A 23,661-nucleotide genomic window follows, 5' to 3' on the forward strand; every position below is an offset into this window, starting at 1 on the left:
TAAGAGTCAAAAGTGTTATGCTAAAGTGCAGAACGCTTTTTTAATTTGTCCTGACTTACTCTTATTAGGACGAGTGTCGACTATGTTGAAAAATCATAATTTCGTCCTATTTTCCAACACAAGGTACTAAAACGCCTATGCCAATTCACGGCTCGTTATTTTTTGCTAGCCGTTTACCTTCTTTAGCTTTCTTCCTCCTCGCCAGAGTCCCCCCAAGTTTTCCAAGAAAAGAGTCGTCTTTCTTTCTCGAAGAAGGGGATTTAGGCGTTGTCGGGGATTTAGGAGAGGACGGAGACTTCTGAGGAGAGGACGCCATTGTCGGAACAATAATTCAATCCGACGCTGTCTAATACAAACTTTCCAAGTTGGACGTGGAATTAAAGCAAAATTGCAAAAAAAAAATACGGTCCACTCCCTAAAGCGGAAATGGAATTCCACTTTTCCTCCAGAAGTTGGCCGGCGTGAGAGGCCCCGCCTCCCCGGAGGAACACCAGGGGAGGAACGAGCTTTGGTGGCCGGCCGGACTCCATTTATGGACGCCGTTTCAGAAACCGAGCAGTTCTTAGTAGCAAGTAAGGATGAAAATTATGCCAACCCCCCCCCCCAAAAAATAAAAAAATAAAATAAAAAAATTATATATATATATATATATATATATATATATATATATATATATATTTACAAATATTTTTTAAAAAATAGGGAAAATTCAACAGGGAGGGAAACATTTAAATCCATGTTTATTATAGATTGGGCTCATTTTAAAATGAATCAAATGGCGTGAAACCAAAACATGCAGCAACATCACATTTAAATAACACCACATTCAATTTGGTTTAACAAGACTCATTCGAGCTCATGAATCAACGATGGTTACTTGTCTGGGAATAATACATCCATCCCCTTATGACAGTAAATTTAGTTAACCAACAGTTGCTGGTTACAGGTTAAATTCACACTGAGCTGTTAAAGACACTCCATTCTCAGCCATATGAGCAATTTATCTTGTAACTGCATCCCTTATTAGCTGGATATAATGAAATACTGAATGAAGTATTTTACTATTTCTCACATTACAAATAAATGAGCACAACTTGGGGGAAAAAAACAACCCAAACACCTTAGACACTATAGCCGCTTTCACACTTGCCATCTTAGCCAACATTTTACAACTTTTTCTTTGTGCTCTCCAGTGTGTAAAGTCCCAATGTGGGAGGAAGGGTAAATTTGACCTGTAAATTAACGTTCTTGTTCTGATGCTTGACAGAGGCAGAACCTTGCCAGCGTATAAGTGGAGTGAGAAGTTTAACATTCGAGACTCACTGCTCATGTCCTTTTGTGTTGAAAGCAGTTGTTGCCTTTGCGCTAACGTCGCCTCGCATATTCAAAAATTACTGTAGGTATATGAATGGTGCAAACCCACAACAGCTGTCTGAATTAATTCTGAATGAAAGGGGCCAGCTAATAAATCTATGCCTGTGACGCACCAATTTGTCGTGAACTCAGTGTGAAAGCGGCTTTACATACACACAGGACAAAAAGTTACATTAGTGAACATAAAACACATCTGTGGATTCATTATCCAATTACAAAATTTGAGCTGTGCAAAACTGAAACCCCAGGTAAAGTGCCCAGTTAGTCCATGTGATAAAAGGTGATCATTTACAATAAAAGTCTATCTGTCAACAACCCAAGTAAAAAGATCAGCAGTTGTGGCCACAGGCCAGTTGCGTTATGAAGTGTGCAAAAAGGCAGGCAGTCATTTTCTGAAGTAATGAAATATGAAGTACATTGACATATGATATAAGCCTTTTTTGTGTCAATTCTATTTCGATTCTTCCGCTCAAGCCTCTTCAAGGATTACAAAAAAATAATACAACAGTTTGAAAAAATTCTTAAAGGTCAAGACTTTTAGTTGTGGATATGATTGAACAGCTTACATAGAGAGGTGAAGAGTTTACTTTTCTTCTTTAAACTAGTGTTGTGCATAGTCTTGGGACATCTGTACTACCCTCAGTGGGCTGCATCTGACCTGGCCTTTCTTTAACAGTCAGCCCTCAGCCCCACCTCATCTGACCCCCAGCTGTCATTAGCCTGGGCCCAGTGGAACTCGTAGCCTTTAGACAGCACAAGGCTCTCCAAGTCGCGGTCCTCAGCTCTCTCCATCAGCCTCTGCTCCTCAAGTATAGACACCAGCATGTCTCTTTTCTCCACTGTCCTCATAATCGCAGATAGGATCTCCTGCTCCTCCTGGAGCTCAGAGGCGCTCTTCTTTGTATCTTCAAAAGAGAAAAAGCAAACAGTAACAAAAGATTGGCACTATTTTTCCTTTTCCTCCTATCAGCATGTGTGTGTGTGAGACAGATTCACCTTCTTTAGACATCCTGCGTCGAAGGTCTCGTTGAAGTCGGCCCTGGGTTTCCTCCAATTCAAGCTCCTGAGCACTGAAACAGAGGAGAGAAATGGGTGACCTCTACTGGTCAAAGAGGGAAAGTGCATCACCAGCGACCAAAAATTTATGTTTTCATTTTACTCAATCAAATGCAGTAACTTACAAGATCATGAGATCAGACTCATATCGTGCTAGTCTGTTCTTCTCTAAAACCAGTTCAAACCACGATTGATAAAGTTGGGCATGGTCACCATCATTTGTCTGATTGTCAGTTCCTTGAAGTGAACAGACAAAAGAGAAGATGAAGATAGGTGTTGACAGTGCAGGGTTAAAAGAGATTAGAAGAGGCTAGACAAGGGGATTGCAGGTGATAAGGGAAGATAAAAATGTTTTTTAGAAAACCAAAAACCAAGATAAGGGCAAATTAATTGTGAACTGTACGTCATTCAATAACTTTCTCGTTAACAAAACAACCATATAATGAAGCAAACACCCACAGGAGATTACTTTTTCTGCTTATTGCCAAATGCACACATGACTAAATTAGGGCTGGGCCTCAATAAAACAATAAAAGGCTTTGTAATTAATTAATCTCGACTAACTGCATTTTAATTGCATGACGACAACATAATTTGTCCTAAAAAGCAACTTGGTTTAATTGAAATGGATTTTAGTGGACAACTGATTAAAATTGACACAGACAGGAATATTGTTAACCCTGTAAAAGTGCATTTAGTTGCATTTCAATACACAACAGTAGATAAAGTAATACAAAAATATCCTTGGAGAAAATGAAACTGACTTAAAGTTAAAGTGTCATTTTAGGAATTTTTTTTTTTTTTTTTAAGAACAGTCCTGCCTTTAAATGGTTTCTGTGTGACAGCTGAAAAGTTGGATCACGTCATCTTTGGCATTGTGTGTTTTCATTCGGTGGTATGAAAACTCTTTTTTGCACAATTTGCACAAAACCATGCTTCTCAAGGCTTCCATCGGGTAGTTTATTTTTATTTTTTTAAATTAATTTTACCACCCATCAGTCCTAGCAACGCTGGCTTTGTCTGAAATCGTTCATTCACTCCCTACTCCTCATGTAACTTTGCGCCACACAGTGGACTATATAGTGAGCTCATTCATAACAGCTTTCGGACACTACACGGTTCTCTGTTAATGACCTCATAGCTGTTGCACATTAACAACGTAGGTTGCTGCATTGGGTTAAAAAAAATAAAATAAATAAAATCGCACATTATTAAAACGAGATGATTTTACTGTACATTGCTATAAAAATGGCAACAATCGAAGTTTTGTTGAAAAGTTACTTACATGTACATGAAAAATTCACTCCCTCTGTCTGCGACCCATCAAGTTCCACCATTCTTTCTTTGAAGACGCAATGCATTATGGTATATCACGACTCTGAGTGACCATAGGTTGTTATTCACTACTTTTTGTGATGCTTTGTGGGAAATTTTGAGTGCACCATAAAGTGCAATTTTGAGTGCACACTGAATTTGATCACTCGGCATTCGGACACCACTACAAAATGGCAGAACCACTATATAGTGCACTTTATGGTGGTTAGGGAGTGATATCGGACACAGCCGCTGTTTTATCCAATTCCCCCATTTTGGTAGCCGAGCGCTGATGTGTGTCAGTGTAATCGGTGTTCCATGGAACTGTGCACTGACAATGGTTCTGCATTGTTGGAACACAAACTGTGATTAAAATATGTAAAAAAAAAAAAAAAAAAAAGATTATTAATTAATGAATTTGTTTGTACTTAATCACGATTAATGAGTTAAAGTCCCACCCCTAGACTAAATATGAGGAAAATTAGACAACATTTTTTCAGTAAATGGTTTGGTTATTTATCTAGGTTTGACTTTTCTAATCTTCCATACTTGTCTCAGGTAGCCAATGTGCATGTTCATGCGTCTTACTGTATCGTTCACTACCTGTTTCTCCTCTTATAACCTTCTCTATAGCTACTCCTCTCTCCTCTAGGTCTCTCTGTTTCTCTCCGACCTCCTCCAGTTGTCGCTGAATCACCTAAATGAATGAAAGCCACATACACTGCATTAAAAAGAAAAGTTTGGTGATTAACATTCAGAATTGTATATGAACTAACAAAAACAAAAAACACAGATTATTCAACACATGCTAAAGAGAAGTACTTTAAGCATTTGTCAGAATCAGCAGTTACCTGAGCTCTATGCAACCTCTTTAATTGGTCATGTTTGGCCTGCAGGGCCACCATCTTTTCTTGCTTCTTTTGCAGTCTTTCTGAGGACACCTGTGACCAGAGGTATCCAACACTTCAGAACATGTACACATATCAAAACAATATCAACACACTGATGCGCTGTACATAAACTCTTTACAAGTGTACAAACCCTCTTATTAGTTGATTCACATTCATCATCAGTTGAGCATGGCTCCTCCAGACTCTGCTGACTGGAAGCTAGATAAAAAGGAAAGATGAAATTGTAACACTTAAATGAGCATTAGACATGAAATGAGTCTTCTGCTTTGTCGCTGAAACACTTATGAAGAAATGGCATTTGGAGACATTCAACAAAAACTGCTGAAAAGTATATGGCTTCCATCTGTGTATGTACTTCCCGCTTACAGGAAATAAGGTCCCGAGGCAAATACTGAGTGATGAAAATCATGAGGGCGTTTGTCAAATATTAAGCTAAAGAACAGTAAAACAAAACAGCACCACTCTTTGATTTAACCTAGTTTCTACAGCAGTGTAGCTAACAAACATGTACAATGCATCCCGGAAAGAATCCACAGCACTTTTTCCACATCTCGGTATGTTCCAGTCTTAAACAGCTGACTTACAATGCCATCGTAAAACATGCTGCCAACTTTGCACATCTCTTTTGAGACACTACTACATTATTCGTGCTCTCACTGTAGTAGTCTCGTCACGCCACACTATTGGTTTATCTGTTGTTGACAAACACCGAGAGAACTATCTGCACAATTGCCACTGTGACCGATTGTAGCACTACTACTCACTTTAAACTACTTGAAATGTTTTGAGGACTCTGCACCATTTGCACAATTGTCACTGTACCAGATTATCACACTATGAGTCACTTCAAACTGCTCTAAATTGCTTGAGGACTCTGCATCATTCTGTATCAGCATTACCATGTTACTGGTAACATTTCATTGCTCAATGACTCGCCGCAGTATGTTTTTGTCCTAAAAGTATATTTTGTCCAAGTGGCTGTCTGTTGTTGTACTAGAGCGGCTCCAACTACCGGAGACAACTTCCTTGTGTGTTCTTCACATAGTTGGCAAATAAATATGATTCTGACGATTGTAAATGGTCCAAATCATTCCCCCCCCCCCCCTCAAAATTCTATACACACAATGCCAGAATTGTATACAAACATCCCATACTGACGTGATTTATTTTTTATTTATTTGTTTTCTTTTAAATAAGAACTTCAGGAAATCTCATGTAAATAGCTCAAGTATTCATAGCCTTTGGCATGAAGCTCAAAATTGAACGTAGATGCGTCCAGTTTCCACTGATTATTGGAGTCCCCCTGTGGTAGATAGTTGATTGGACATTGTAAACGCACACACCGGTCTGTATGAGGTCTCACAGTCGACAATGCACGTCACAGCATAAACCAAGCATGAAGTCAAAGGAACTGTGTGTAGATCGTTGGGACAAGGACTCCGTAGATGGAAGAAGTTAGGAATCACCAGGACACTTCTAAGAATTGGCTGCCTGTCTGAACTGAGCGATCAGGGTAGAATGACCTTAGTCAGGGAGGTGACCAAGAACCCAATGCTCACTCTGTCAGAGCTCCAATGTTCCTCTATGAAAGGAAGCGAGCCTTCCAGAAGGACAGCCAACCTTGCATCAATCCACCAATCAGGTCTGTATGGTTAGAATGGCCAGACGTAAGCCACACCTTTGTAAAAGGCACATGGTGGCCGGCATGAAGTTTTCCCAAAGGCACCCGAAGGACTCTCAAACCATGAGACAAAATTCTCTGGTCTGATGAGAAAGACGGAACTATTTGTAATGAATACCTGATGCATTTTGAGGGGGAGAAATAAATCCATTCAATTTTGGAATAAGACTAACAATGTGGAAAAAGTGAAGAAATGTTTTTTGAATGCACTGAATGACATTCATAATTTTACATCAGTTAATTCTATGAGCAAAGATCACAGAGGCTAAACCTTGCATGTGGATTATTTATGCTATTGAAATTGTGAATGATTTAATACATTGTAAACACAATAAAATGTGTAAAATTAAGGGATCGTTGCAGCTCAGTCAGAGTTCAAAGAAAATAATGGAGTAAAGAGATCCTTTCCATCTCCTTTTTGCAGATGAGTGTTTAGTGGAATAATAACAGAAATTTTTCAAACACTTCCACTTTCAGACATGTACTTATAAGTTTGTGTTGCCAAAACAGCTTTTTCGGTCAGATCAAAACACAATTTGCGTCAAGATATATTTCATAATAGTCACAGGTTTTTAATTACTACACTGACCTTTGTTTCTAAGGTTGGCGAGGATCATCCTGATTTCCTTTTGGAGCTCCTGGTCTTTCCTGTTGCACTCTGATGGCTCCCTTTTCCTGAGCCTCAGGGAAGAGAAAAGGGTGACTTTTCTGTTGGGCATTGCCGGCGCGTCATCATTGAAGACCCTTCCTGAGTCTCTGCGGCCCTTTAGGGAGACTTGCTGCAGCAAAGAGGGCAGGTCCAGCCCTGCCTCATTGTTTCTAGCTTTCTTGTCTTTGGAGGACTCCGGTTCAGAAGAATTAAAATGTAACTCTCCCTCGGACATAGGCCTCCGTCTGCGTTGGCCTTCATGCCTGGGCCTCCTGGTGTAGTGAAAAGATTAATTGAAATGCAGTGTGAAAAAAACTTATCTGATATGCAACACAGAAAGTGATGATCGTCAAACATTTGAATGAGACACTTGATAAGAAGGGTTCTAGTAAAATCTGTATAACAAGCGCAGCACTGATATGGAGCACATCATTATGTCTTTACAAACATTGTGGGGGCTGTGTTGGAGCTGCTGGAAGAACTGGTCACACTAAATGTCCTCCTGAAGGCATTGGCAATAAGCTGGAAGGCTGAGAGGGAAGAGGCAGAGGCGAATTGGCTCTCAGTTGATTCTCCATGCTGGCTGAAGTCTGCATGAGGCTTATCTGCTTCTGTCTCTGTTTGGACCTGATAAAACATCAGAGGGGAATGGGTGACACAGGTCATTATGAGGTGAAATTAATTTCTCATATGTCTCTCCAGAGTATTGCATTATATTAGGAGAGAGACACTGATGTCTCAACCAGGTGTTGCTGTGTGATCTTGGCGTCCGTAGTAACTGAAGATACCTCTTGAGTGTCCCAGCTCAGGAGTCTCTCTTTCTCGCCAAGAGATAAAGTCAAGTGTCTCTTTGGGCTAGTTGAGTTGCACGTTGGATGCTGTGGATGCATTTCGCTTCCATCTGAGTGGTGTTTGGGATCAAGAGATGTCTGGCCTTTAGAGGTCTGAGTAACGAAAAACAAATTTCCATGCATTCATAAAATGCCATACACAGTCCTCAACATGGAATTTTTTTTAATATACACACACACAAACAGACACACTTTCCCAAAAAAATTGAATATCATGGAAAAGTTTATTTTCATAATTTCATTCAAAAAGTTAACTTTCATAAATTACAGATTGAGGGCTCACAATTTAAACAATTTCAAGTATTTAGTTGTTTATTTTGAATAATTTGGGCTTCCAGCTCATAAAACCCACAAAATCAGGAATTCAAAAAATGTGAATACTGTGAAGAAGTCATTTACTTCTCAGTTTTTGCAGAAAAGAAGAAGAAAGAAAAAAGAAATTAGGGTCACATTAAATCAATAAAAATATGGAATTTTCAAAAACGTTACGTTAATCTTCAATACTTGGTTGGGAATCTGTTTGCTTTAATCACTGACTCGATGCGCCGTGGCATTGAGGCAATCAGCATGTGGCATTGCCTGGGAGTTATGGAAACCCAGATTTCCTTGATGCTTGCTGTCAGTTCTTTGGTTTTGGGTCTGGTGCACCTCATTTTCCTCTTGATAATACCTCATAGATTCTCAATGTGGTTCAGATCTGGCGAGTTGGCTGGCCAGTCAAGCACTGTGATAACATGGGCATCAAAACAAGTTTTGCTGCTTCTGGTGGTATGGGCAGGGGCCAGGTCCTGTTGGAAGATGAAATCTGGATCTCCATACAGATGCTCAGCAGAAGGAATCATGAAGTTCTCTAAAACATTCTGCTGGACTGTTGCGGTGACCTTGGAGAAATCTGCATCTCCATACAGATCCTCAGCAGAACGAATCATGAAGTTCTCTAAAACATTCTGCTGGACTGTTGCGGTGACTTTGGATTTAAGAAAGCAGAGTATACCAACACCTGCACTGGACATTGCACCTCAAATCATGACTTCTTCTTCTTTTCCTTTCGGATTGTCCCTTTAGGGGTCGCCACAGCGCGTCATCCTTTTCCATGTAAGCCTATCTCCTGCATCCTCCTCTCGAACACCAACTGGCCTCATGTCTTCCCTCACGACATCCATCAACCTTCTCTTTGGTCTTCCTCGAGCTCTCTTGCCTGGTAGCTCCATCCTCATCATCCTTCAACCAATATACTCACTATTTCTCCTCTAGACGTGTCCAAACCAACGAAATCTGCTCTCTCTAACTTTGTCTCCAAAACATCGAACCTTGGCTGTCCCTCTGTCACATAACACACCTGACACCTTCCTCCACCCGTTCCAACCTGCTTGGACCCGTTTCTTCACTTCCTGACCACACTCACCACATTGCTCCGGACGGTTGACCCCAAGTATCTAAAGTCCTCCAGCCTTGTTATCTCTTCTCCCTGTATCCTCACTCTTCCCCAAGACCCCTCTCATTCATGCACATATATTCTGTCTTACTTCAGCTAATCTTCATTCCTCTGCTTTCCAGTGCATGGCTCCATCTTTTTAACTGTTCCTCCGCCTGCTCCCTGCTTTCACTGCAGATCACAATGTCATCTGCAAACATCATGGTCCACAGGGATTCCAGTCTAACCTCATCTGTCTGCCTATCCATCACCACTGGAAACAGGAAGGGGCTCAGGGCTGATCCCTGATGCAGTCCCACCTCGACCTTAAATTCGTCTGTCACACTTACAGTACACCTCACCACTGTTCTGCTGCCCTCGTACATGTCCTGTAATATTCTAATATACTTCTCTGCCACTCCAGACTTCCACATGCAGTACCACAGTTCCTCTCTGGGTACTCTGTCATAGGCTTTCTCAAGATCGACAAAGACACAACGTAGCTCGTTCTGACCTTCTCTGTACCTTTCCATCAACATCCTCAAGGCAAATAATGTATCTGTGGTACTCTTTCTAGGCAGGAAACCATACTGTTGCTTGCAAATACTCATACCCTGAGTCTAGCCTCCACTACTCTTTCCCATAACTTCATTGTGTGGCTCATCAACTTTATTCCTCTATAGTTCCCACAGCTCTGCACATCATCCTTGTTCTTAAAAATGGGCACCAGCACACTTTTCCTCCATTCCTCAGGCATCTTCTCATGCGCTAGAATTCTATTGAACAAGCTGGTAAAAAACTCCACAGCCACCTCTCCTAGATGCTTCCATACCTCCACAGGAATGTCATCAGGACCAACTGCCTTTCCATTTTTCATCCTCTTTAATGCCTAACTTCCCCCTTACTAATCATTGCCACTTCCTGGTCCACCACACTTGCCTCTTCTACTCTCCCTTCTCTCTCATTTTCCTCATTCACCAACTCCTCGAAGTATTCTTTCCATCTAGCTAGCACACTGCTGGCACCAGTCAACATATTTCCATCTCTATCCTTAATCACCCTAACCTGCTGCACATCCTTCCCATCACTATCCCTCTGTCTGGCCAGCCTATATAGATCCTTTTCTCCTTCTTTAGTGTCCAACCTGCCATATATGTCATCATATGCCTCGTTTGGCCTTTGCCACCTCTACCTTTGCCCTGTGTCGCATCTCAATGTATTCCTTTCACCTCTCCTCGGTCCTCCAGTGTCCCACTTCTTCTTAGTTAACCTTTTTCCTTGTATGATTTCCTGTACTGTGAGGTTCCACCACCAAGTCTCCTTCTCTCCTTTCCTGCCAGAAGATACACCAAGTACTCTCCTGCCTGCCTCTCTGATCACCTTGGCTGCAGTGGTCCAGTCTTCTGGAAGCTCTTCCTGTCCACCGAGAGCCTGTCTAACCTCTTCCCGAAAAGCTGCACAACACTCGTCCTGTCACAGCTTCCACCACATGGTTCTCTGCTCTGCCTTTGTCTTCCTAATCTTCCTCCCCACCACCAGAGTCCTCTTAGAGTCCTCTTCCTATTTCTTAGAGTCCTCTTCCTCCCCACCACCAGAGTCCTCTCAGAGTCCTCTTACACACCACCATCCTATGCTGTCTAGCCACACTCTCCCCTACCACTACCTTACAGTCGGTAACCTCCTTCCCATGTATGTGTGCACACACATACTGTATATGTGCACACACATACTGTATATGTGCACACACATACTGTATATGTGCACACACATACTGTATATGTGCACACACATACATACATGTGCACACACATACATACATACATACATACATACTGTATATGTGCACACACATACTGAACGTACAGTTTGTTTTTCTGCTGAATCGATCTCCTCAAAGTCAGACTCCGCTTCAGGAACAGTCTCCGGTCCTTCTTTGTTCCGTGGACAGCTTCGTTGGAAGTGTTTGACAAAATTCAATGGGAACGCTGGAAAAGATGAGAAATTGATGTTTATCAACATACAGCCATTGACTAATCCATCTCAAACTACATAGTTTGGTCAGTATGGGGATTCACTTCTCTGGTAGGATTGAGCCACTGCTAAAAATAAATTTCAGGCATTTGTTGATGATCAGGGTAAATTAAAATATTTGGTTTTGATTTGGTTGATTGTCATCTTAATTTGACAATGCAGTACTTACCTTTACACCTCAAAACATTTTCAAGTCACATTAAGATGATACTTTTAAAGCTACATAAATTGAGCTAGGGAGAAGTCTACTCACTCGCTTTAATCCTGTGTTTCCAACAATCACTGTGTTTGGTCTTACAGTGACCTGCAAAAATTGGGGAGAAAATAGATCAACAAACAGAGAAGACAACATCCTGTACAGACTTTTGAAAGTACTGGTAGGACGTTAATATGACATCCCAGCTCGATGAGTTCAACATAAAAAAAACAAAACTAAATATAATAACTGTACAAGCATTGTCAGAGACTTTCATCCCCCTATCTGATACTAGACTTTACGGCGATCTGATCGGTGTTATCGGCCGATAATTAGCATTTTATGCTGATCGGCTTTCATGTCATAAGTCGCCGATCCCATCAATGACTGCATCGATCAGCTCCGCACAAGACATTTAACTCTGCGTCTTCGTAGCGTATGAATCCAAAAGCTAGTTTATTTTTAGCCTTGTCACGTGTCTTGTTGCGCAGTATTGTAACTATCTGACGCCCAATCAAGTTTTTTCAATCTGTTCGGTGAAAAAAAAAACACGTCGTCAGTGTGGGACTATTTTGCGGTGTCTCAGACAAACAACACGTAAGTTGTTTGCAGTCTGTGCACAACTGAAGTATGTCATGGGGAGCGTCATCTAAATGCTTCAACATAACAAATTTGATCGAGCACCTGAAGAATGTACACAGAGGAGCACGCCGCGTTCAAGCAACGCAGCGTGGGGGGGGGGGGGGGGGGTAAAAAAAAAAAAAAAAGTCAAACTGACTGGAACTCTGGACAACACCCGTCCATGTAGCTGGGACAGTGAGAAAGTTAGAGTAAGCATGTCATTAACAGTATTTATTAAAGTAATTTAATTCAATAAAGTAATTTAATTACAGTAAGTTAGCGCCCATTATTTCTGTCATGGTGTAATGTTGATTTGACCTAAACTTATGTCAGTGGTGGCGGCACGGTGGTCGACTGGTTAGAGCATCTGCCTGACAGTTCTGAGGACCGGGGTTCAGTATTGTATATCAAACCACATGAAACAAAATTGACAATCTTGACAATTTGGATACATAAAATATTTGATTGACATTCAGCACAATTTACTGTCATTGTCTTATTTCTGTGTTTGAGTCCATTAAAGAAGAGCCATGAGACACTGTAAATGCTGTTGACGTTTTCATCCTGATAAGCCGCAATATATATTTTTTTTAAATATTGTGTTTTGCGTTTTACATTTCTACTGTTACATAAAAAGGGAAGAATTCATATGAACCAACCAAAAGATAGCAGTGTGTTCTACTGTGTATTGATGACAAAAGAAACGGGTACCATATCCAAAAGATTTTAACTGTACTGTTTGGAATCAGCCGGCACGGTGGAGGTCTGGTTAGCACATCTGCCTCACAGTTCTGGGGACCGGCGTTCAAATCCCGGCCCCGTCTGTGTGGAGTTTGCATGTTCTCCCCGTGCCTGCGTGGGTTTTCTCCGGGCACTCCGGTTTCCTCCCACATCCCAAAAACATGCATGGTAGGTTAATTGACGACTCTAAATTGCCCCTCGGTGTGAATGTGAGTGTGAATGGTTGCTTGTTTGTATGTGCCTTGCGATTGGCTGGCAACCAACCAGTTCAGGGTGTACCCCGCCTCCTGCCCGATGATAGCTGGGATAGGCTCCAGTATGCCCGCGACCCTTGTGAGGAGAAGCGTCTCAGAAAATGGATGGATGGATTATGTCAGTGGCCAATCCTTGAATGCCCCCTAGAGGTCATTGGTGTTTAACCTTTGTCTAAAACGCTAGAGAATAATTTGAGCTGGGACGCTCCAGCAAGCCCACAACCCTTGTGAGGATAAGATGATCGGTGATCGGCCTAAAAAATCCTGATCGTGTAAAGCCTATTTGATACATAGAGTTTATTGCTTGACACAATAAATGGAAGCTAGCTACAGTACGGCTGTGAGATCCTGATTCGCCTGCCAAAATGAAGTGCCAAAACTAATCAAAGCATCATTTAAAAAAATGAACACTGGGTATCATGGAATAATGGTCTATTTATGCAGCATTTCCTTGGATAACACTTGGCAACTTCAGCTTCTACGACAAATGAAGCACAAACTGTATTTATACTGACAAGCAACAACATTATTATCACTTGAGTAAATTAGATTCACTACTATTAAATTAGGTACAGCTCTCAGGAAAATGAAGTCCTGCAAACTACAACCACAATTATAAATCATATTGCTAAACTACAACTGCATGTTGCAGATGATCACAGAATTTGTTAAATCACACCTCCCAAAAGAAAAAAAAACAAACAAGCTGCACTCAATTCAAATTATTTACTGTCTTTTAATGCAATTAAATCTGAGTAAAATGACCATAGTTGAAAAAAGAGAAACAAAAGATGAAAATTCAACCTCTCAGACAGTATGAAGCAAAACTATGATTAGCCTGGTTGTTAGCGTTCTTAGATCTAAGATTATACAAATGTTCATCATATTGTAGCTAAGCAGTATCTTAATATAAAAACCCCAAATCCGATGAAGTTGGGACATTGTGTAAAATGTAAATTAAAACAGAATACAATGATTTGCTAATCCTCTTGAACACGTATTCAATTGAATACACTACAAAGACAAGATATTTAATGTTCAAACTGATGAACTTTGTTTATTTGCAAATATTCTCTCACTTGGAATTTGATGCCTGCAACACACTCCAGAAAGGCTAGGATGGGCATGTATACCAATATGTTACACCAAATTTCCTTTTAACAACACTCAAACGTTTGGTAACCGAGGACACTAATTGAAGCTTTGTCGGTAGAATTCTTTCCCCTTCTTGCTTGATGTACAAGTTCAGCCGCTCAACAGTCCGGGGTCTCCATTTTCGTATTTTGCGCTTCATAATTTGACCAACATTTTCAGTGGGAAACAGGTCTGGACTGCTGGCAGGCCAGTCTAGTACTCACATTCTTTTACCATGAAGCCACAGTGTTGTAATGTGGCTTTCTTGCTGAAATAAGCAGGAACGTTCTTGAAAAAGACGTTGCTTGGATGGCAGCATATGTTGCTCCAAAACCTGTATGTACCGGGGAGCATTAATGGTGCCTTGACAGATGTGCAAGTAACCCATGCCATGGGCACTAACACACCCCATATGTTCCATCACAGATGCTGGCTTTTGAACTTCACGCTTATAACAATCCGGATGGTCCTTTTTTCCTCTTTGGCCATGGACACGACATCCATTATTTCCCAAAACAATTTGAAATGTGGACTTGTCAGACCACTGCACACTTTTCTACTTTGCGTCAGTCCAACTCGGATAAGCTAGGGCCTTGAAGTCAGTGGCATTTCTGGGTGTTGTTAGTATATGGCTTTACATGGTGGAGTTTTAACCTGCATTTGTAGATGTAGCGATAAACTGCATTACCTGACAATGGTTTTCCCAAGTGTTCCTGAGCCCACCTGGCAATATTTAATTTAGTGCCGTCTGATCAAAGGTCACGGGCATTCAATATTGGTTTTCTGCTTTGCCACTTAACGTGCAGAGATTTATCCTGATTCTCTGAATCTTTTGATGATGATAGGGACCGTAGATGATGAAATCCCTAAATTCCTTTCAAATGTCCTGTAAATTGAGGATCATTGTTGTGAAACTGTTGGACTGTTTTCTTAAGCATTTGTTCACAAAGTGATGAATCTCGCTCCATCTTTTTTGGGGGGATTCTCCTTATCATGACACTAAACTGTTGGTGAACACGTGTTTTTTTTAGCATTCCTCAACTTTCCCCAGTCTTTTATTGCCCCTGTCCAATTTTTTGGGAATGGCATTAAATTCCAAATTAGGCATCAAATTCCAAATTGGAGAACATTTGCAGAAAGCCCCCAATAACTATTTGCACATTAAATATCTTCTTTGTATGGTATTCTATTGAATATAGGTTGAAAAGGATTTGCAAATCAATGTATTCTGTTTTTATTTATTTATTAAACGTCCCAACTTTAATTGGATTTGTGGTTTGTACTATACACTGTATATCTGATGGAAACCTTCAATTTAAAACAATACTGACCTTCAGCACCTTTCACCACTGTGACATGTTGCGCTGCAGGACTTTCCATACAGGACACATCCAGGGTTTCCACAGCCATATCTGTTTCTCCCGGATCACCCATCAAACATCTATTTAAATGCTCTGAATGCATGTTAGATGACCTGTCTGGGGTGGGGGGAATAAATAAATCACTGATTGGGTAGAGAGTATAATCTGGCATTAAAGTCCAAAGTACAATGAGGATCTACTAAGCAGTAGACTGAAGCATCCACAGTCTAAAATGAAATTGAAATTTTTAATAAACAACCAGTTACTGTTTTACTTTTAAGATTGACAACAAGTACACAGTCTAATGCAAGGGGAAAAGTAAATATAGATTCAGTCTAATGTTGGCTAAAACTCTTTGCTAACTACTTTGATGCTATCACACTAAAGTTACAATCCAACAAGTTGCAACAGAATACTGTACTCACATTAAAAGACGTCAACATTTAGTACAGTATATTTCCAAAGATGATGCCACTTAATCATTGGAAAAAAGAAAAATGGGATCATCAAATGACCCGGCCCACTCCCCTTATAAAAAGTATGGGAACAGTAGGGCCAGTTCCTTTATTTTCGGTGTACCATTGATTGAAACATTCGAGTTTGACACCAAAAGATGAATGAAGCGAGAAAAACAGTTTAAATTTTAATTTTAGGTATTTACATCAGCATCTGATACAGAACTTGTATAGTATCAAGAAACAATTATTCAAAACAAAAGACCCAATTTTTAGGTGACAATGTGTTGACTTAAAAGAAGCTGAAGAAAACGTAATTTTAGGTGTAAATAATATGTATGCAATAACGCCATCAAGCCTGTGACCCATTGTTGTTATTCCTATTGTCTGATGGTTTTAGACTCAGCAGGGGTGTCAAACTCATTTTTGTCACAGGCCACACTGTAGTTACGATTTCCCTCAGAGGGCTGTTATGACAGTGAAACCATATAAATGTTTAATCGCCTCATCATATTACATATACACAACAAAATGAGGGATAACTAGTTTTGAAATTAGAAGGCAAGTATGTTCAACTACTGTTCGAGTTACTGTGAAAAGGGGTTTGGTAACAAACAAAAAGCAATATCTCAGCATTATTGTTTATTAAAAAATTACAATTTGAAATACTGGTACCAATTTTAGCAACAATCATGGAAGTTGGCGCACATGATTATCTTTCGGAGGCCACATAAAATGATGTGGCAGCCCGGATCTGGCCCCACGAGCCTTGAGTTTGACACCTATGCTTTAGAGGCTATAAAACCCAAATGTTTTTAGTCGGCAGCAAAAACAAGCGAATAGGCACAATACTTATGTAGGGGAGTGGACTTACTGTTACATTTTGATGTTCCCATTTAAAATGGCTACAGGTGTATAAGAAGCGATTCATACGAGTCGCGTGTGAAGTGTTGAGAAGATGTGAAACAGCATCAGCACCCAGAGGAAAAGACTTGAGAAAGTCCAGAAACAGTTCAGTAGAAGTTGATTGGAGACATGATTCACTTCAGCTTTGCTCAGGTACACTATCAAATTCACTGGGGTTCAGTTGAACTAATGGCTGTTTACTACAGTGTTTTTGTTTGGCCTTTCAAATCTGCCACACAGTTCCAAATATGTGCTCCTCTCAGACTCACGGAAAACTATGACCTGTAGGTGATGTTTGGTCAACTAAGCACAACGGGAGGCAGAGGATTTTCTTGAAATGATAATGAATGCAATTGCTAATTAATAGACAAGAAAATATTTATTGTTAAACTAAAATGCAAAACTAATTTCAAGTTACAATATGCAATGCAAAACAAACTAGCTGACAATAAAGCAAAAAACAATTATGTTATCAACTGGATTTATTTTTTTGTTATATTTACATTGCATAAATATATTAGTTCTTTACAGTGATTCTGAATGACGAAATGCAATAAAAAGGCTGGTAGAAGGCGTCCATCCCTACAGTATACCTACACCAACAAAACAATTAGTATTCATGGGATATAAAGTGAACACGCCTTGTAAAAAGATCAGTTTTGTATCTAATACAAATAAATAGATGGAGATAAATAATTTTAAAACCTATAACCTGTAAAATTCATTTGAAAAAGAAAGTAAAATCTTAAGGTATACTGTATAAAATAATGAGAAATGTACAATAAGCGGACTGCACACCCTAAAACAAATACTTACCCTTTGCTTTGATTACAGCAGTGTTTTGAGGTTAATGTCAGTCACCAACGTGCTCACTATTACTTACAAGACAAAATACCGTATTTTCCCAGCCATAAGGCGCACCGTATTAAAAGGCGCAGTCTCAGTTACGGGGTCTATTTCTGTATTTAACACATACATAAGGCGCACCGTATTATTGGGCGCAGGGGTGGTAAAACATACGATATCTTAAAACGTACGGTAGCATGCATGCACGCTAAAACAATGTTTTTAGAAAGGCAGCTGGAGCAAAACTGAGTTCGGTTGTACTTTATTGAAGTATTTAACAATGTACTCACGTTATTTTTTGATCAATCCTCAACCACAAATCCATCAAAGTCCTCATCTTCTGTATCCGAAATGAACAGCTGGGTAAGTTTCTCAATCAAACACGCCAGGTTCCCTCTCGTCATTGTTGGAGTCAGTCTCGTTGCCGTGGGACTTCTCAGAAATGATGCCGGCTTTTACGAAAGCTCGAACAACAGTGCAAGCAGACACGTGAGCCCAAGCATCCACAAACCATTCACAAATTGTGGCGTAATTCGCCCGGCGCTGCCTCCAAGTCTTAGTAAAGTTGTGTTAGCCATCTGTCATCCATGGCTCCCACGCCGCTCACTTAACTTTGAACGCCCTGTTTACACGGATGTCCAGCGGTTCGTCAAGCCTCCCGGAATGATGGCAAGCTCCAAGTTATTGCACTCAGTCGAATGGTGACTGTAGAGACGCTTCTCCTGGCTGTTCTTTGCTCATTAATCCAACTCGGGCCACCTTACCTTGTTTCCGCGTTTTGTTTTTCTTTTTTTTTCCCCGCGGAAACTCAGGTTCGTCTTCTTGACTTGGCGAAGCTCGTTTTCCTGCATCCTCCATTTGCGAACCATGGATTCGTTGATCTTGAATTCTCTCGCGGCTGCTCGATTCCCATGTTCCTCCACGTAACTGATAGCTTGTGGTTTAAACTGTGCTTCGTAAGCGTCTCTTCGTAGGTGCAGTTGTCGACTGCGGTCAAGCCAGCCTCCACTCGTAAAGTAGCAGTCAAGCCAGCCGTCCCTAATTTTGTTCATACTAGGCATTACGGTAATAGGTCGCCAACTCGCGGCGAAACCCACCTTCAAAATAAATGTTTCCCAATAATACGGACATCAGTGCTCCTCATTTAAGAAATGCAACCAGCAAAGTTAATTTGAATCTTGAGATACATTTAAAAAATGTAGTTTATTTTATATCTTAGGAAAAATAAATGGTAAATGGACTGCACTTATCTAGCGCTTTATCTACATCATCACCATGCCCAAAGCGCTTTACAAAGCCTCACATTCACAAACACATTCATAAACCAATGGGGGACTGCTGCCGTGCGAGGCGCTGCCAGGCCCACTGGGAGCAAATTAGGGTTCAGCGTCTTGTCCAAGGACATTTCGACATGCGGACAGTCGTAGCAGGGATTTGTACCTGTTCTAGCTACTGAGCCAAAGCCACCCCAACACAATCCCATTGGTATCGCAAAATAAGTCCACATCTGTGTGACAGACCACCAAGGACTCCACTAAAAGAGGTTTGATGAAGATCTGATATTGTATTTAAAAATAAAAGTCTCAGAAAACTAATAAACTACATTTTTTAATGCATCTCAAGATTCAAATTAAACTTGCTGGTTGCATTCCTTAATCGAAGAGCATTGACGTCCGTATTATTGGGTATTATTATCACCGTAATGCCTAGTATGAACAAAATTAGGGGCGGCTGGTATGATTGCTACTTTACGAGTGGAGGCTGGCTTGACCGGCGCTATATACCTACTGGGGGCGTGGCTTTAGCGTCCTCCTTCAGGTGCACCCTTCCCCCTTTACGTCCGCATGCTGTCCTCAGCCACATCCGCTTTACTTCTGTATAAGCAGCGTGTCGGCAGGAAATGCTCCCAGTCAGTCAAGCGGAGCGCTCATCACACAACAACGTTTATAGATTTTGGAACTCGGCGTACACACAAGGCGTGCCGCATTATAAGGCGCCCCCTTCCATTTTGGAGAAAATTTGAGTGCTTTTAAGTGCGCCTTATGGTCGTGAAAATATGGTACTGTAAGTAAAGCAAAAGTTGCTCATTGTACTTTTATTTTTTCCCCCCAAAAAAAATTATTTTTCAATTCAGTCATACTGGTTGTAGGTCAAATTTAATTTCTTAATGTGATCATGGGGGAAAACAAGGGTTGTGTTTATTTTGTACATCCACTATAGCATATTAAACACTAATGGTGTGTGGAAAAAGCAGCTACTGGGCAGCTTATCTTTTGGACAAATTCTAGCAGGTACATGAGAGAGATCTGGAGAGGGGTTCTGAAGGGGGGAGGTCTTCTGTAACAGAGGGAACCACACAGATGTGGGCACACACATTACTGTCAAACTAGGCTGGAGAGAAGGACGATTGAAGATGATGCATCATCTGTGGCAGTTAGGTAGTGTTTTGGTGTTAGTGAGGAACTGCTAAGCACAATGGTTAGTGAGGGTCACATTGATGCTATGACTGCTATGGAACACAGATACAGTGACTATGCGATGGCTTTGACCCAAAAAAATGTGTCATAGGTGCATCACACAATTATTACACTGAAAAGGAGGAGGAGGGGTGGCAGCTTCTGCTTTGCATCATAGCCGCTAATGTACTCTGACAAGTTACAGCAGACAATGGCCAATTGTCAAGCTTCTTGCATCAATCAGAGGTTGTGTTACATTGGAAATGTTAAACAGACTGAACAAAATGAAGTGAATGAACTGAAGGGGAAAATAAGACAAAAAAGACATGAGAAATGTGTGGCAGGCAGAAAAGATGAAAGTGCAGAAAAGGACCAGAAAAACAGAACAAACTCAAAGCAGTAGAATTTAATAAAAATTTAAATTCTTTGGTCTTATTTTCAAGCAAAAACTATATCAATACTAGGAGTTTTAAATTACATATTTTGTTGGCGATCTTAGGCCAAAAATAAAAAGCAAAACCAAAGTGCTTAGAAAAAGCTAGACAACAAAATACAATTTCACAATATTAGAGAGATGTATATCACCAGTGTCCCAGTGTAAATGTAGCTGATTTTTTATCTTAAAATGTAAATTTATTTTAAAACCAAAACTCAAAGAATGAAGTCAAACTAAACACAGATAACCGTAAATAAATGAAACTATAAAGGGGGGGAAAAAAAACATTGCTTCCATTGCAGTCAGTAGGTGTGCAGTAGACCTTATGCTGAGTAAACAACCATATGGAATTCCTGTGCATTCAATTCTTAGTTCATTCAAAAGCATCAAACACATTCTGAAAGTTAAATTCAAGAGCATGTTCCAGGTTACTTGCAAGTTGCAATTCAATGTCGCACTAGCAAACGCTACACTTTTGGCACATTTCCACTCAGTTGCACATTGTGCCCAATTGTGATTCATTGTCACCAGGGTTAGGTTATCATTCACACTCGTATAGTGACGTTTATCGTCGAAGCAGCCTTGAACAAGAAAATTCGAGGCACAGATCTATACAGCATATGTGCACTACTTCACAGTACGCTTAAAATGGCATCAAGGACAGTTGCATATCGTGGGAGGAAAAAGTATGTGAAAAATTTGGAACTCCTTAAACTTCTGCATAAATTGGTCATCAAATGTACTTTGATCTTCATATAAATCACAAGAATAAACAAACAAACAACTGTACAATGTTTGCATGTTTTTGTATTGAAAATAATATGTTAACAATCACAGGACAGGGAGGATTTAATAACTGGTTGACACTCTTTTGGCAACAATAACCTGAACCAAATGTTTCCTGTATAGTCACAGATCAGACCTGCACAATGATCAGGATGGATTTTGGACCATTCTTCTTTCCAAAACTATTGCAATTAAGCAAGATTTCTGGGATGTCTGGTGTGAATATCTCTCTTGAGGTCATGTCCACAGCATCTCAATCAGGTTGAGGTCAGGACTTAGACTGGTCACTCCAGAACTCCTCCTCTGAAGCCATTCTGTTGATTTGCTTCTGTGTTTTGGATCATTGTCCTGTTACAACATCCATCTTTCATAGCTTCAACTGTTGGAGAGATGGCCTTCTGCAAAATATCTTGATAAACTGACAAATTCATTTTTCCATTGATGATAGCAAGCTGTCCAGGCCCTGAGGTGGGAAAGCACACCCATACCATGATGCTCTCTTCAACATGCTTCATAGTTGGGATAAGATTTTGATGCTGCTGTGCCATTTTTCCTCCACACATGGCATCGTCTTCCTCCCAAATAATTTAACTTTGGTTTCATCTGTCCACAGAATATTTTGCCAGTAGTGCTCGTTTGCAAACTTTAAAAGTACAGCAATGATTATTTTGATTTTTTTAGACAGCAACAGCTTCTTCCACCCATGTACCCCATTCTTCTTTAATATTTTACGTACGGTAGTCTTGTCAAAAGTGATGTTGGCATGTGCCAGCTATTTTTGTAAGTCTTCAGCTGACACTATTCTTTTTATTTATTTATTTTTAAATCTCACTGAGCATTCTGCCCTGTGCTCTTGCAGTCATCTTTACAGGACGGCCACTCCATGGATGAGAAGCAACACTGCTGAACTTTCTCCATTTATCACCAATTTGTTTAACCATGGACTGATGAACATCAAGACCGAGTTCCTTTTTAACCTTTTCCATCTTTATGCAAGTTTACGTACATATAAATATGACCTCAACCCGATTGAGATGCTGTGGCATGACCTCAAGAGAGCTATTCACACCAGACATACCAGGAATATCGTTGAACTGCAAGAGTTTTGTAAAGAGGAATGGTCCAAAATTCATCCTGATCATTGTGCACAACTGATCTACAACTTCAGGAAATGTTTGATTGAGGTTACTGCTGCCAAAGGAGGGTTGACCAGTTATTAAATCCAAGATTTCACTTACTTCTTCATCAGAATCATCTTTATTTGCCCAGTATGTCATTCATCCCTGTCCTGTGAATATTTACGTTATTTTCAATAAAGATATGAAAACAGAATTGTTTGTGTGGTATTACTTTAAGCAGACTCTGTTTATTCTTGTGATTTAGAAGGAGATCAGAATACATTTGATGACCAATTAATGCAGACATTTAAGAAAGTCCACTGTAAAACTCCTACTGCTGTAAAACTAAATAGTGGGTGGGGGGGAACAATAGAAACTAGTCAGATGATGTGTACCTTGCTTACTAAAATCACCTTGGTCTTCAAAAATATACCCAATAGGGCACTTGGAATGCAGGTATAATTCTAGACAATTCCACATGTATGGGGAGTAAATGGATCACACATTCTCATTGACTATTTCCTCAGCTGGAGTATGTGAAATGCTGCTGGCCTAGCTGAGGCTCCTGGCTGATCTGTCTGAGCACCTCGTGCATTACACAAAGCAGAGAACAGCCCGTGCTCAGCAACTCATACAGGAACACACAGTCATCTGAGTAGCTTCTGATATGGGTAACCACAGCTGTGAAAGACTCACGCACACTGCCTAAAAGATGTCCAGGAATCACACACACAGCCCGGCTGTCATGCCTTGGCCAACTCAGGCCTCGCCTAAGCAAGGAAACCAGGGTACCTGGAGGTTGTTGCATCTGGATGCTGCTTGTCACAGAGTTTCTCCCATTGTCTAGCACCAAGGATGTGACACGGCTGTGGTCCTCCTGCCCAAATCAAATTACACAGGAGATTACATATGCAGGACAATCAAATATAGTAATGTTAGCATATTCCTTTGCTACCGGTTATTGAGATTTTTCTTTTAAAAAGACCCCGTATAGTGAAATCAGAGATTAGTTTCTAAATAAATGTAAAATGTTTGTATATAATTGCTGATAACGTGTGTAAATACTAAGA

General features: G+C 40.4%; 2 protein-coding genes across 5 annotated transcripts in view; both read right to left on the bottom strand.

Annotated features, from left to right (window-relative positions):
• parvaa (parvin, alpha a) overlaps window positions 1-409 on the bottom strand; it is a 31,855-nt gene extending 31,446 nt beyond the window's left edge. The window contains exon 1 of the mRNA XM_061677479.1: window positions 178-409. Coding sequence (XP_061533463.1) covers window positions 178-316 — 139 coding nt within the window. The 5' untranslated portion in view covers window positions 317-409. The remainder of the gene's footprint in view (window positions 1-177) is intronic.
• A 332-nt stretch (window positions 410-741) lies between these two features.
• The window catches only part of mical2b (microtubule associated monooxygenase, calponin and LIM domain containing 2b), a 114,214-nt gene continuing 91,294 nt past the window's right edge, over window positions 742-23,661 (bottom strand). For 3 of the 4 annotated variants that reach the window (XM_061677381.1, XM_061677382.1, XM_061677380.1), the window contains 13 exons: window positions 23,384-23,468; window positions 15,559-15,705; window positions 11,535-11,585; window positions 11,114-11,235; window positions 7,774-7,929; window positions 7,434-7,612; window positions 6,926-7,257; window positions 4,786-4,853; window positions 4,596-4,685; window positions 4,348-4,441; window positions 2,556-2,667; window positions 2,371-2,444; window positions 742-2,279 (listed from right to left, as the gene is read on the bottom strand). In XM_061677381.1, the coding sequence (XP_061533365.1) occupies window positions 2,044-2,279; window positions 2,371-2,444; window positions 2,556-2,667; window positions 4,348-4,441; window positions 4,596-4,685; window positions 4,786-4,853; window positions 6,926-7,257; window positions 7,434-7,612; window positions 7,774-7,929; window positions 11,114-11,235; window positions 11,535-11,585; window positions 15,559-15,705; window positions 23,384-23,468 (1,746 nt within the window). In that variant the 3' untranslated portion in view covers window positions 742-2,043. Of the gene's footprint in view, window positions 2,280-2,370; window positions 2,445-2,555; window positions 2,668-4,347; window positions 4,442-4,595; window positions 4,686-4,785; window positions 4,854-6,925; window positions 7,258-7,433; window positions 7,613-7,773; window positions 7,930-11,113; window positions 11,236-11,534; window positions 11,586-15,558; window positions 15,706-19,562; window positions 20,133-23,383; window positions 23,469-23,661 lie in introns of those variants that run through there. The other variant, XM_061677383.1, reaches the window with a different exon arrangement.

This window comes from Phycodurus eques, chromosome 5 (genome assembly GCF_024500275.1).
Source record: "Phycodurus eques isolate BA_2022a chromosome 5, UOR_Pequ_1.1, whole genome shotgun sequence".
Taxonomy (NCBI): domain Eukaryota; kingdom Metazoa; phylum Chordata; class Actinopteri; order Syngnathiformes; family Syngnathidae; genus Phycodurus; species Phycodurus eques.